The following is a 15,693-nucleotide window of genomic DNA, read 5'->3' as shown; positions in this document are numbered from 1 at the left end:
CACCCAGAAAGGGGCATTCTGTTACCCCTTACCCCAAAAGTACATTCTTTTGGCTACTTTATTCATCACAGATTTTCTGTTTGGCATATGACAGCTAACTCTGAGGTATCTGAAATACTGTATATATATTCTCCAGATACTATTTGTGATGTTTCTTATTGCATGTTAATTCTGAATTATTTTCTTGTACTTCTTATATTGATTTATGTCGTGCCAAAGCCTTGGGCATACCTTCCTTGCCTAAGCTTTGTAATCTTGCAAGAATTATGCAATTGTGTAAGCAAGAATAATTAGTTGTATTCATTTAACTACAGTAGCTTTTCATCTTTAGGTTGATGTAAAGGATCCACATCATGAACTAAAGCAACTGACTAAAATTTGTGTGATGGCAGATATGACTCTTATGCTAGCATGGAACCAAGAAGAGGCAGGACGCATTATTGAAGTGTACAAGATATTTGAGCACAAGCCACCTGACCTTATAATGGAAAAACAAGATGCGAATCCATACTCTATGGTAAGCAGGATATAATATTCATTGATAGTTTTATACGTACAATACCTCTTTCTGAGTTGCTTATCCATCCTATTTAGCATTCATGTTCTTAGTATATATGAATTAATAATGACAATGGCATCTTGCCTTGAATAAAAAACTACAACTTCGTAGGTTTTCCATACATTAGTAGATTATGGTTTACCTTACAGTTTACCATTATCAGGTGCAAAAAGCTTGTTAGACTTATTAAGGTTCCCCTAGACAAACTACTGACCTTTACCAGGATTCAACCCACATCAGTCACCAAGCTCCCAGATGTCTACTATTTATTGCAAGGTGAACAGGTGAATCAGTTGAATGGAAATGTTACCCATACACTTTTGCACTACTGCAGGAATTAAACCTGAGACCTGACTCTGCCACAGGGATGATACTGTAGTGAATGTTGGTCTACGCATTTTGCATCCAAAATTAAAATATTTGTTAAAATTCCATTTATTGCTCAATTATTATGGGATTACTGTAGTTTTAAAATGCCCGCCTTCAGATTGCGAACAATTTAATTCCAAAATGAATGATGTAGCATGACAATTTAATGGTCTGTGTACAGATCTAGCTTCCCCCCTTCCCCCTCTCCCCCTTCCCCCCTTCCCCCTCTCCCCCTTCCCCCTCTCCCCCTTCCCCCCTCTTCCCTCCCCCCTCTTCCCTCCCCCCTCTCCACTTCCCCCTCTCCCCCTTCCCCCCCCTCTCCCCATCCCCCCTCTCCCGTTCCCCTCGTTCATCTTCCCCTTGTTCATTCTCCCCCATTCCCCGTTGCCTCATTTTTCCTTCCCTTCCCCTCCCCCTTTGCATCATCTTTCCTTCCCTTCCCCTCCCCCTTTTGTGGTGCTGGCCCTTTCCTGCCATAAAACTGTAATCAAGTGTTCTTAGGTAAGAGACATTTGCCTTTCCGTCGCAGGCCAATCCTCTTCCCCAAACCTCTCCCAATCCTCCTTCCCAATCCTCCTCTTCAATCCTCCTACCCAACCGTTTCCCCTCTCCTGTCTCCTCTGTAGCCATTGACAAATTGAGGGCCAATAAACTCAGCCGGTGCCATATACCTCCTGCTCCGATTTCCTGGGTGTAGCATGGGAACGGGCGGGTAATCTGTGGTAGGGAAACATACTAGTACTTTCAGAGCAGGCCTATAGCCTAGCCTGGAGCTCATCGGTGGAAACTCAGGGAGGCCTAGTGGGCGGAGTTAGTCAGAGCACTGGTTGGCTGGACCAAGGCCTAGAGCCAGACTAGAGAGAGACATGGAAGGCTCGCCAAAGAGTTCTGAAAGGCGTTGTCCGGCACTGATTCAAACGCATTGGAGATAGCAGAGGCAGCTGCGGGGGGATAGACGTCAACTGCAGAAGAAGCGGAGGAGAGGAGCAACTGGTCAGCCTCAGGAACGGGAAGGACGGATGCGGAAAGAATTTAGTGATGAAGTGGACCAGCACCGTCTCGAGTGCATCCACAATTCAAGCAACAATAGCGTCAACAAGATCAGGACTCGGTTGAATGGCGGGCGGGAGAGAAGCCTCAGGGGCGAGAGGAACGTCAGTGACAAACGGGTCCGGCACAGGCAAAGGTGGTGACGGAGGGAGAATCGGAGGGTGACAAGGAACTGGGGCAGAATGAGGCAAAGCACGACTGGAGGGCGGAGTGATGGATGGGAAGAGCCTTAGTTAGCGCCACAATGTAAGAAGAACACTGCTTGAAAGTGATGGCATGATCACCACCACAGTTGGACAGTCGGGGCAACAGAGCTTGTCGGACTCAGTCATGAGTGTAATGGGAACCAGAGCATTTGCCACAATGGACATCATTGGTGCAGCCATGGAAGGTATGGTGAAAACCCTTACAACGAAAGCACTGAGTGGGACGGGGAACGCACACCTCCAATTTATGGAGGAAGCCATTAATCCAAACCCGATCAGGGGGGAAGGAAGTCAAGAAAAGTAAGGAGCGCAGTGCCGGTATCACACCGGTCACCATCAATTCTACGCATAAATTTCTTGACACCAAAGATCGAAATGTTAGCATCCTGCTGTTGCGCCTTGATGTCGTCTGCACTAACGTCAACAACATGCCGGACCACAAATCTTACCAAACGGTCACCCAGAGGCATATAACAATGGACCTTGTAACCACAGATATCAGTAATGTCTGAAAGCACCAAGTACCCGGAGGAAGCGTGGTCCACGGCAATCAAGTTCCTGCGTTTATTCGCCCTGAAATCGTGCACCATGATCTTAAAGATCTTGGGAACGGCTTGATAGAAAAGACTGGGTGCCCTACTATTTCCAAAAATACTCCGATCAGTGGGCGTATCGGCATCAAAGGCGATGATGAATGTACGTAGGCCAAAACTCATCTGACTGGGAGGGAGTGGAGGGCGTGGAGACAGAGGTTGCGGGGGGTCACAGGGCACCGCAGGACGCAGGTGACGTTTCGCCTCCAATCTATTCGCCTTACTATGATGTTTACTGTCCAGAAAACCACCCTCGGGATCCCCCTCCAAGACCGGGAGAACGTCTTGACCAGAATGCGTGCCAAGGGACAACGGGTCCTGAAAACCCTCAAAGGGATCGGAAATGTCCACGGGAAAAACCCTGCGCGAACCATCATCCGCCACCATGGTCGGCCGGCCGAGACACACTCGCCCCTACACAGACTGACTGCCCTTTCTTCTCGCTTTGGGCATGGCAGGGTTTTTGTCATACCCGCACGCTGGATTGGCTGGAGCTTACTACAGCATTACAGGTTTACTTGGGGGCGGGGGGCTTTTGAGTACCTCAATGCATGCCTTTATGCCCCCGTGCTTCTTTGTGAGGTTGGCTTGCTCCAGTTGCATGCTCTGGTCCCCCCTCTTTCGGCTGCCTTGGTTTCAGAGGATCTAGCCTCGGGCCTGTGCTTCTTTTTCCCTTTTTGATCTGTCCTAGTACTGGCTTGTGGAGGCGTTGAGTGCCGGGCTGTCATCTGGGGCATTGGCCAGATAGGAAGGGGTCTCTGGGACTCTCCGAGAAAATGGCATTTCGTTGCGTTCAACGCTGGTTGTGTTATATCTTTATTCATCTTTCCTAATATTGCTATCCTATTTTCCTCCCTGCCCCATTTGGAAATGGAAAATAAAGATGATGATTATGCAAGGTAATTAGAGGCAAAAAGAAGCATTCACATAATTAATTTTCCCCATTCACATTACTTCGTCAAAATAAACTTGAATGACTGCTTCTTGTACACCTTTACTAATTGTAACCCATTTAGTTATTAATGAGCAAGGGCAACAGGAAAACAAATATAAAATACTAATAGGATACTTGATGTTCCAATGGATTTGCAGATCTTTAAAAAATTACATTTTTTCAGCTTATTGATTCCCTGACATCTATAAAGTCCATCAATCGCACAGATGCCATGACTTTGTTATCAAATTTTGGCTCACTAGAGAAGATTGTGCAGGCAAGTGAGGATGAATTGTCGATGTGTCCAGGCCTGGGTCCTCAGAAAGCATCGAGGCTTTACAAGATCCTACATCAACCCTTCAAAAAAGTAACAAATAAAAATAAGCTGGAGCAGCATCTTTCCAGTAGCTCCATAAACTTAAGAACTTCACATATACCTGAAGCTCCAGCTGGTGAAAAGTTGAATGTATGACAATGAAAATACAAATTTTATGATTTAAATATATTTTGAAATTATTTTTTGCATTTCATCTTGACCTCTTCCATATAATGGAATGGATTATACAAGTTTTTTTTGTGATGTCATGTGAATTCCTTCACATAGTGAAATGGCTGAGATTGGTGTACCTGTACTGTACCTGTATTTTGTACTGTCGTGGTACAATATTAGACTCCACCAAACCATCCCCATGCTATGCTTGTCCAAGCTGCAGCCAACCCCGAAGATGCATTCATAAATTGTGTATTTCAGAATTGGTACGGTATTTTATTAGATATTTTGTAAATTAATTTAATTATACAGTACAGTACATTAGAATTTTGTGTATACAGTACTTTTAATGTTTAGCTTTAATTTGTTATTAATTCCAACATTTGTATTATTCAAACGTTGGTTTGTTTTTAGTCTTATTAATACAAATTCTACGGTATTTTATTAGATATTTTGTAAATTAATTTAATTATACAGTACAGTACATTAGAATTTTGTGTATACAGTACTTTTAATGTTTAGCTTTAATTTGTTATTAATTCCAACATTTGTATTATTCAAACGTTGGTTTGTTTTTAGTCTTATTAATACAAATTCTCCCCCTCCCCTCCCCTCCCTCCTTATATAGGTAAAGTGTTAAGTTTTGTGGGCAATTATTCATGTTTGCAGTACATGGGGTGAAGCATTTAGTCATGTAATTTGAACAGGAAATGAGCAAAGCATTGTTTGAGAAGTTTTAAAGTTACAAGTTGTAAGTCATCTACTTGAAATTTACCTAAGGGCCACTAACTCTAGTGGCTTCGACAAGGACAGGAAGCTGGTGGCTTATCGAAGGTCCCCCCTATTTGCCTTGAAAATGGCAAATCTGTGATGTGTTTTTCATTCATAAACAGGGAAGCTGGTGGCTAGATTAGGCCAATGTTTATGGGGCCAGGCTGTTCTCTTAAGGATACCCACTCAAGGTGGTGTGAGGAAAGAATAGATGTTACAATAGCTGTAACTATATGCATAACAGTCAAGAAAAGATGAACACAGTGGAAAACAAGATTGATTAAACATAGGGAAAGTAAAACAAGGTAAACATTAAATTAATATATATTATAAAATAAGCTAGGGACTTCATATGAGATCATCTACAGACTAGGAAGTTAAAAAAATAGCATTATCAAATCTCATCATAATATTTTCGTTTAATATTTGGCCTATATTTGAAACATGATTACAGTGTAAACTGTATAATATTCCATAGCTAGTTTTATTATAAAAAAATTTCACAAATTTCATAAAATACAGTACATATATATGATTATATTCTATCACTGCTTGTTTATTAATGTTAAAGCAAATTTTATGAGTTCTTACATTTTACAATATTATACAACAAATAATCTGTTGTAAATAGTACCCAGTAATTGCTCCACCATGCCGTTGCATCCACTGGTAAACTTCTGCACCGTATTCCTGTGGTCATGAAAAGTAGTCTTGTTATAAGATATAACTGAAAAATGATTTAAACTAAATATAAAATTAAACTTTAGATAGATTTAAATATCTATCTAAATGAACTGTCGTATACATCAAGTATAAATCCAGTTACCGTTTTCTTGCAAACCATTGCCTCCCAGCCTCATTCCCCGTACCATATTGCATCTATTGTCTGCACTCACTGCCTGCTCTTCCAAGACTTCCTGTACACCAGTGTACTATCATCCATTTCTTCAACATACTAAACCTGTCTCGATATGTTCTCAATTTTGCTGCTTACTTTTGCACTCTACATACCTACATAACACCACAAAATCCAATTATGTTCACATTAACATCTTGTACTGTTGAGGGCCGAATTGTGGCTCCTTGAAACTATCTCATTAAAATAGCTCCAAACACGAGTCATATCAGTCCTATTTCCCTAGCCTAGCCACCCTACTTTCTTCCCTCACGGAGGTGCAAAGAACAGGGGATTCCTATGATCTCCGTCGCTGCAATCCGTCATTAGATGAAGTCCATTCTATCCAGGGGTCGACCCCCAAAGACACATTTATACGTTTTAACATTCTGTTCATTCAAAACAGGAATTTTCTCAATTACAAATTAATATTATATATTAGCATGTTGTGCATATATAGGCATAGGTTACGTGTTTAGGTTCTGTTGACGATTATTTGTATTTGTACAACCCGTCCTCGACTCAAGTCCATTACATTCAGCGGTCAACCCCACAGACGCATTCATATATTTTAACATGCTGTTCATTCAAAACGGGAATTTTCTCAAGTATAAATTAATATTATAATAGCATATTGTGTATAAATAGGCATAGGTTAGGTTAGGTTAGGTGTTTAGGTTCTGTTGGTGATTATTCGTATTTGTAGTACGTGGGTGAAGCATTTACAGCGTTGTGGTTCGAACAAAATTCGTCAGTGAAGCACTTGTTCCGGATATGTTCGAACGTCAGCAGTTGTGAGTCGTGTGTAAACCGCTTTTCATTCATAAACGGGGTTTGGCGGGTGCATGGAATCACTTTTGGGTCTTTGTTTGGAGGATGGGCTGATTTGTAGTACAGTGGTACCTCGGAATGCGAGTGTCCCTGTATGCGAGTTTTTCGGAAGACGAGCAGGATTTACTCCAAAAATATGTCTCAGAAGGCGAGGGTTACCTCGGGACGCGAGTTTGTTGATACGTGTACAGGCCGACTAGCGTGTGGTGGCATGGCGATCGCGCCTCAGTTTACCAGTGTCTCGTGTCCAGTGACTATCCCACCTGAATTCTTCACAAGGATTTACAGTTTTTTATCGTTTTTTTGGCCATTTGAGTATAAAAGTTGTCATTATATATCTTGCCATGGGTCTCAAGAAAGCCATTGGTAAGGTTCAACCTAAGAAAATAGCTGTGAGTAGAGGCAGTAGAGGATGTCCCGTCTTGATTAAGAAAATGTGTGAAGTATGGGAAGAACTGCAAAGTTTTGTTGAAAAAACTCACCCAGATAAAGCTGTAGTAGGCCGTTGCATTGACCTTTTAAATGATAATGTGATTTCTTACTACAGACAAGTGCTAAAATGTAGGGAAAAACAAGTGTCATTAGACAAATTCTTAGTAAAACAAGCAGGTCCTAGTGGTATGCAGGCAAAATGTGCCAGAGTGTGCATACCAGTGAAGTCCTCACTGCCTGATGTGATAATGGAAGGGGACTCCCCTTCCAAACAGTAACTCCTCTCTTCCTCCCACCTCCTCACCATCTTCCATACGCCTACAGCATTCAACAGCAAGGTAAGTAATAACTTGAACATAGTTTTGTAGGTTTATTTAGATGAATTAGGTATAAAAATTTAGTTTGATGTGGGGTTTTTGGGGTAGTCAGGAACGGATTAATTCATTTCCCTTTATTTCTTATGGGGAAATTAGCTTCGGAATGCGAGTTTTCGGAATACGAGGCGTCTCCAGGAACCAATTAAACTCTTAAACTGAGGTATGCCTGTACGTGGGTGAAGCATTTACAGCGTTGTGGTTCGAACAAAATTCGTCAGTGAAGCACTTGTTCCGGAAGTGTTCGAACGTCATCAATTGTGAGTCGTGTGTAAACCGTTTTTCATTCATAAACAGCTGGAGTTTGGCGGGTGCATGGAATCACTTTTGGGCTCGGGACTGAACCCCAAAATTCATTTACAGTTTTGATGAGCTACTTACAAAATTTAATGACACTATGCAGACGAGGAGTCACAATAACGTGGCTGAAATATGTAGACCAAACTATACACTAGAAAGAAGAGACGACCACGTTTCGGTCCGTCCTGGACCATTCTCACAATTGGCTTGAGAATGGTCCAGGACGGACCGAAACGTCTTCGTCTCTTCACTTTCTAGTGTATGGTTTGGTGTACTTAATGACACTATCCCTCCACATATGTCAGTTGTTTAAATTAGAGACTGTACTTGTGATCGGTCTCGATCCCATTGTTGATGTGACGATGTGCATTGAATTTTGTAACTAGCTCATCAAGAATTTAACTTGCTTAGCTAAATGAATTGTGGGGTTCAGTCCCTGAACCCATTATGTCCCAATATGTGCCTCTGTAACCCTTTCCACTTCCGCCCACACGATGGGTATTTACCTGAATTTACTTGAGGGCCACTAATACTAGTGGCCTCGACGAGGACAGGAAGATGGCGGCATATCATAGGTCCCCCCCCCCCTCCCATTTGCCCCGATTATCTTTTCTATCTGTATCTTAAAACCCAGCAGAGTTTTGGCGTTTACAGCTTCGGCGGGAAGGCGGTTCCACGAGTTTACAATCCTATGGGTGAAAAAGTATCTAGTGTTTTCAGTCCTACTTTGTGGCTTGTTGAGCTTGAACCCGTTGCTCCTCGACGTTCGTGTTACATCTGACCTTTTGAATAAATTGTCCGATGGACATCGTCCAAATTGTTTAGTATTTTTAAGGTTTTTATTATATCTGCCCTGTCATGCCTTGTGTGCAGTGTTGTTAGCCCAGTGGCCCCCAGTGGCCCCCAGTGGCCCTCAACCGTTCCTGATACGAGAGATTACTAAGCTCTGGTATGATTTTTGTTCCCTGGTGTTGCACCTTCTCCAGAGCAGCTATGTCTTTTTGGAGATGAGGTCTCCATGCCTGGATGCAATAATCCGGGGGTATGGGATGCATAATAAATGAACTAAACTAAACTGATCCATAGATGTGTGGCTCTTCTTGCATGATAGTATGACGATGGAATTACTAGTGTAGATTCACTTTGCCTCAGATCTACACAGTTTCGTTGAAGTTCTTGGTGTATTATTGCTCTCAGACTGCTTGTAGGCAATCCCAAGGTTATAATCAACTCATTTGAAGGCAGATTCTTTGGCTAACTCGGTGTGATCACACTTTCATCACTTAACACCAACGCGAGATCAGGCAAACCTTCAGATATTTTTGTTCTCTGCTCACGTACTTAAGCATACTTCTCTCAACAAGCACATAATGGAATAATATTTTTTTATTAATTTATGTATTTATTATTAGTTTAGTAATACCATGTATATCGGAAATTCTAGGTTCGAATCTCGGGCAAGACAGAAATACCGGGCGTGTTTCCTTATCACCTAATGTGTCTATTCACCTAGCAGTAAATGAGTACCCAGGAGTTAGTCAGCTTGTTCTGGAGTTCCATCATGGGGGAGGGTCAGTAATTTAACCTTGTTTGGGGGTGGGGACCCTCGATAAGCCTAACATGCATATATGTACTGGCTGCCTGTCTCCCGACACAATGAATAATTATTATGAATTATGAATATCCTTATGTTTAAAATATGTATTGGCAATACGTAGCTGTCAATACATAAATCTGTCAGTCTACAACTGTTGACGTTTATTCCTAGGATGCCATTACAACACATTGTCATTATCAGCACCTTTTCCAACTTAACCATTTAGATCATCCATTACAATTGTTCTGTAGCTTCAGCTTTCAAACATGCCTTAATGGCTGAATATCTATGTTAGTAAAGAAATCAGAGTTGTCATTAACCAAACGTTTAATAAATAATTGTAAATTTATTTTTACAATTATAAATAGTAATAAATAGGGAAGTAATTGCAGTACTGGGTTACCTGTGAGATGTCCTCATCCCAACGTCCCTCTTACTCCATCCTCTCGTCTCTTCTGTGGGAATTAAATACAATATTATTATCTTTTATAAAAATTCATCTAAATTATTTATTATTTTCCATAGATGATATAGGTATCCGAGAGCATCATTATTTATGATGAGTGAAGTTAGGTTGGGGTGCACTGACCTGGTCCAGTTCATCCTTCGTGAGGTCCTCGATGCAGCGGATGTCGTCTATGGTCAGCCCATACCATTTGTCCAGCCAACAGAACGTTTGTCTGTTCACACACAAACACCAAAGTATTATCAAACTTATAACCCTCACTCTTTGTGAGTTAAATATGTGTCCTGAAACACACATACACACACTCCTATCATTTGACAAGCGTGGTAGTCAAAACACTAAAACAAATAATTACAACCAAATGGGTAGAATATCTGGAAAGAAATGACAATAACAGACAGTATGGCTTTTACACACGAAGATCCTGTATATTAAATATACTTAGTTTTTATGATACGATCACAGATTTTACAGGAAAGAGACGGTTGGGTTGATGTTCATGGATATCAGGACTTAACTGTTGATGGATGGATATCAGGACAAAAAAAAAGGCTTTTGACAGTCCTACACAAGAGGTTATTCTAGAAGCAGGAACATGCTGAAGGGGTAACGGGAAGACTGCTTGCACCGATGAAACATTTTCTGACAGAAAAATGAGGATGGTAATCAGAGGCAATGTATTAGACTGGAGAAATGTTACTAGTGGAGTACCACAGTTCAGTTCTAGCACCAGTAATGTCCATTGTCGACATGACTCGGGTAAATTCAGGTAAATATAAGCGATCTACCATAGGAAATTATATGAACAATTTTGGTGATGATGCTAAGCTACTATGGAAGATTAGAGACTTAGATGGTTATCATGTCCCCGTGGCGCAGTGGTATGACACTCGCCTGGGGATTCGCGAGCGCTTTGGCCTGGGTTTGTATTTTGGCCGGGGAGGATTGACTGGGCGCCAATCCTTAACTGTAGCCTCTGTTTATCCGACAGTAAAATGGGTACCTGGTTACTAAACAATTTGGCGGGTCGTATTCCGGGATCATAGGATTAAGGACTTGCCCGGAACGCTATGCGAGCTAGTGGCTGTACAATAATGTAAGAACTCTTGTTTAAATAAAAATAAATAAAAAATGTCTTCCAGGATGACCAGGACAAAACAAATATATGAAGCAACAATTGGCAGATAGGAATTCAACGTGAATAAATGCCACGTTATGGAGTGTAGAGTAGGAGAAAATAGACCACACACACAATCTATAAATTAGGTAAAAAGGCATAAAAAAACTCTGTCAAAGAAAGAGAGCTTGGAGTGATTCCGGATAATAAACTGTCACCAGAGGATACTCGGAGGACACCATATATACAGTACTACATCACCGAAGTACTGTGCCCGAGTAGCTAGCTGGTTACCGTTTCCAAAAATGTAAGGAAAGGGAGGATATATTTTTTAGCAAAGCCATGTTGTCGATTTTACAAGATCGTTCTCTGTGAGAAGGTGAATGGTTCCTTCCCTTTGGATTCTCTCCGTGAGCTTGCAGATTTGTGATGTCAAACCGATAGGACGGTAGTTTTCTGCTGAACTCTTTCTGTCTTTTTTTTTAAACACGGGTGATATTTGCATACACCCAATCTGTGGGGACTATCCCATGGTCTAGAGATTTTCTAAAAGCACTTTTAGAGGTAGGCATAGCTCCTCTGCTAGTGCTTTTATGACTTTGGAATTTGGATTGAATTTCATCCACACCGGGGTTTTTAGTTTTATTTTGCCAATGCTCTTCTTGATTGTGTTGCACGTTATGGTATATCTTTTAATTCATTTTCATCACCTTCAAATATTTGTGTGGGTGATGGGATGTCTACTCTTTATAGCGCGAACACTGATGTAAAGTATTCATTCCGAGTGCTGGCTGCCCTCTCATCATCAATTATAACTTGTTTAGTCTAGTCTTTTAAGGGTCCTACTAAGTCTTTTGTTTAGGTTTTACTTCCTATTAAGGCAAAGAAAGACTTTGGATCATACTTTACGTTTTGAGCAAGCTTGATTGGAAAAATGAAATTTCCCCCCCCCCCCTATTTTCAAAAATGGCAGAAAGAGCTCATCAGAAAACTACCGTCCGATCAGCTTGACATCACACATCTACAAGCTCATGGAGAGAATCCTAAGGGAGGGAGTCATTCACCATCTTTTAATGAACACTTGTAAAATCGACACAACATGGGTTTGTTAAAAATAGAACAAAAATAAACCTGCTCACATTTTTGGAAACGGTAACCAGCTACTCAGACAAAGGACGTCCGGTAGATGTAGTTAGTATACATAGATTTTGCTAAAGCATTTGATAAGGTACCACGTGAAAGACTGGCAAGGAAATTACAGGCACATGGAATAAATGGAAGACTACTAGAATGAATAAAAAGTGTTAAAACAAAGAAAACAAAGTGTCGTGCTAAGTGGGCATGAATTTGACTGGAGAAATGAGATAAGTGGGGTACCGCAAGGGTCCATTTTAGGCCCAACACTTTTTGTCATATAGATCAATGACATTGATGAGAATATTACAAACCACATCATCAAATTTGCAGATGACACAAAGATTTATGGTAAAGCGAGAAATTATAATTTACCTGAGGGACACTAATACTAGTGGCCTCGACGAGGACAGGAAGCCAGCGGCTTGTCAAAGGTCCCCCCCCTCCCATTTGGCCTGATGATTGTTTCCAGTTGTATTTTAAAATCCAACAGTTTTGGCATTTACGGCTTCAGGCGGGTAGGCCGTTCTATGGATTTGTAACCCTATGGGTGAAAAAACATCTGTTCTCAGTCCTACATTGTGCCTTGTTTAACTTGAACCTGTTGCTCCTTGTTTGTGTTATATCTGACCTTTGACAAATTTGTCCGGATTAACATCCTCCAAATTGTTCAGTATTTTAAAGGTTTCAATGAGATCCGCCCTGTCAAGCCTGTTTGCAGTGTTGTTAGCCAAGTGGCCCTCAACCGTTCCTGAAACGTGAGATGACTAAGCTCTGGAATGATTTTAGTTGCCTGGTGTTGCACCTTCTCCAGAGCAGCTGTGTCTTTCTGAAGATGAGGTCTGATGTTAGCACAAGATCTAGCATGCTGTTCCCTCGGGTGGGCTCTGTCACATGCTGTATGAGAAATGAGTTCTGCAACAGGCCTGTAGGCCGCATATGTGAGACCAGTACTGAAGTATGTAGCTCCAACATGGAAATTATAAAGTGAACACAAACAAGTAAAATAGTGTCCAGGGTTGTGTTGCCAAAGGTTGTCCACGAAACATGGCCCTGAAATATGGTTAAGTTAAAGAAATATGGCTAGTTAAAGAACTAAATATCGCAGTGATAGAAAAACGAAGATGCAGTAGGAACATGCTCACAACATACAAGATAGAGACATTTACATTGGATAAATACTAAGATGGGTGCGACCAGGAAGAGGGAAGAAATGTATGCTGAACACCTAAATATGTCAGAAATACTGTATAAGAATTTCCTCAGCATTAGGCCAATAAGTAGAAATAAAGTAGTGATGGTTATATCCATGCACGAATTTAGATGTAAATACTCTAAAAATAAAGAGGTCGAGGAAGGAATCACAGAGATCTATTTATGTTTTAGAGGCGGGGTCCAGGAGCCGGAACTCTGTCCCTACAAACAGAGCTAGATAAGTACACACTACACTCCTCAGTCCTCACCTGTGGAAGTTGGTGATGATGCGACGTTCAAAGTCCTGAATGTAGCGCTCCACTCTCGCCTGAAGCCCAAACCATTTGAATTCACAAGACACCAGCTTGTAGCATGTCATCACTGGCTCGCTCTGTGGCCGCATAATACATGCAGAAAGAATTAAGACCACGAAGAGCAGGCAATGTAGCGAGGATAAAAGTGTATTTACCTGAATTTACCCGAGGGGCCACCATCTCTAATGGCCCTGACGGGGACAAGAAGCCGGTGGCTTGTGATAGCTTCCGCCCCCCTCATTATCCCTGAGGATTATCCTTGATAATGAACTCAGGAGAGTGCGAAAGTCTTCATGTATTTAAATATTTATATAAAATGCATAAATACATAAGTGTGGGTTTTTTATCCACATGTTTAAGTGTAATAATAAAACAAATTTTCGGATGAAGCCTACATTGTTTATCAACAGTGTTTCTGAACAAATGTTTTAGATTATGCGTTTATGTCTGACAGAGCGCCTTAAGTGGCGTCCATCACTCAGCCCGTCCTCCTAAAGTTTCCAAACCTCAAGAAAACGGTCAAATTATAGTGTCGTCTCCTAACCTACCAGAGAACCCAAAACAGAAAACGGGACAGTGCGTCACTTTCGCCAGCCGCTTTCATTTTCTAGTACGACAATTTTTGGCCTTATGTAACGCATACGATTGAAACGCGATGTTCTCTGTAAGAGGACACGTTGTATCACTGGGCGCCATGATTATTCTCCCAGGGATTCCCCAAGAGATACCTGAGCTGCTGCTGATTGATAAATCAACCCGGCCTCTCGAGCCTTCACAACGTCACTAAAATGATGTATTAAATTGCTCAAGCCCAACCAAGGACCTGCGAAGAGAAAAATGGGACATAGTCAATTTTACGAACTACTATGATATTTAGCACACCATTTTATGCCCTTTAGAGATATATTCTTGAAAATGCGGTGTACTATTCGAGAGGCCGGGTTTGATAAATAAAATAATAATAATAATTTATTTAGACTATTTTATTTCAGTACATACTACCCAAAATTATCTACGACCCACCGACAGGGTCGTCTACGACTATGTCGTAGACGACCATGAGTCGTCATGAGGCATGAGTTCCTAGTAAGAGGCAAGAGTTCCTAGTAACTCATGCCTTCTTAGTTCTGGGACTAGGCTAGTGGCATACCTTTGAACTTTTCCAGCTTCGTCTTGTGCTTGACAAGGTACGGGCTCCATGCTGGGGCCACATACTCCAGAATTGGTCTTACATATGTGGTATACAAGGTTCTGAAGTATTCCTTACACAGGTTCCTGAACGCTGTTCTGATGTTAGTCAGCCTCGCGTATGCCGCAGATGTAATTCTTTTTATGTGGGCTTCAGAAGGTAGGTTTGGTGTGATATCAACGCCTAGATCTTTCTCTCTGTCCGTTTCCATGAAGTACTTCATCTCCCATTCTGTATCCTGTGTCTGGCCCCCTATTTCCACCATCTAGATTCATTACCATACATTTAGTCGGGTTGAACTTTAGTAGCCATTTGTTGGACCATTCCTTCAGCTTGTCTAGGTCATCATACTATCTTCCTCTGTCTCAATCCTCCTCATAATTTTTGCATCATCACCAAACATTTAAGAGGAACGACTCTATTCCCTCTGGGAGATCATTTACATATATTAGAAACAGTATAGGTCCAAAGACTGATCCCTGTGGGACTCAACTGGTGACGCCTCGCCACTCCGAGACCTCAACCCTCACAGTGACTGGCTGTCTTCTGTTGCTTAGGTACCCCCCTTATCCAGTGGAGTACCTTCCCTTTCACTCCTGCCTGCATCTCCAGCTTGTGCACTAGTCTGTTCTGTGGTACTGTGTCAAAGGCTTTCTGGCAGTCCAAAAATATGCAGTCTGCACAGCCCTTTCTTTCTTGCCCTATTTTTGTTGCTTGATCATAGAATTCAATTAATCCTGTTAGGCATGATTTGCAATCCCTGAACCCATGCTGATGTTGTGTTACAAAGTTCTTTTGCTCCAGATGTTCCACTAGCTTTGTTCACACAATCTTCTCCATCAGCTTGCATGGTATGCACGTTAGGAACACTGGCCTGT

The 15,693-nt window shown here is 41.6% G+C and overlaps 2 protein-coding genes across 8 annotated transcripts in view; one reads left to right on the top strand and one right to left on the bottom strand.

Moving 5' to 3' along the window:
• The window catches only part of LOC123757916 (DNA excision repair protein ERCC-1), a 33,962-nt gene that overhangs the window by 7,055 nt on the left and 11,214 nt on the right, over positions 1-15,693 (top strand). For 6 of the 7 annotated variants that reach the window (XM_045741866.2, XM_045741865.2, XM_045741864.2 and 3 more), the window contains exons 5-6: positions 332-517; positions 3,896-4,228. In XM_045741866.2, the coding sequence (XP_045597822.1) occupies positions 332-517; positions 3,896-4,183 (474 nt within the window). In that variant the 3' untranslated portion in view covers positions 4,184-4,228. Of the gene's footprint in view, positions 1-331; positions 518-3,895; positions 4,229-15,693 lie in introns of those variants that run through there. The other variant, XM_069338718.1, reaches the window with a different exon arrangement.
• LOC123757917 (phosphatidylinositol transfer protein alpha isoform) overlaps positions 5,281-15,693 on the bottom strand; it is a 24,686-nt gene continuing 14,273 nt past the window's right edge. Inside the window, exons 7-10 of the mRNA XM_045741868.2 lie at positions 13,582-13,703; positions 9,991-10,081; positions 9,805-9,856; positions 5,281-5,662 (exon numbers count right to left, since the gene is read on the bottom strand). Of these exons, the coding sequence (XP_045597824.1) occupies positions 9,818-9,856; positions 9,991-10,081; positions 13,582-13,703 (252 nt within the window). The 3' untranslated portion in view covers positions 5,281-5,662; positions 9,805-9,817. The remainder of the gene's footprint in view (positions 5,663-9,804; positions 9,857-9,990; positions 10,082-13,581; positions 13,704-15,693) is intronic.

This window comes from Procambarus clarkii, chromosome 40 (assembly GCF_040958095.1).
Source record: "Procambarus clarkii isolate CNS0578487 chromosome 40, FALCON_Pclarkii_2.0, whole genome shotgun sequence".
Classification (NCBI taxonomy): Eukaryota; Metazoa; Arthropoda; class Malacostraca; order Decapoda; family Cambaridae; genus Procambarus; species Procambarus clarkii.
This window is presented reverse-complemented; position numbering and strand designations above follow the sequence as displayed.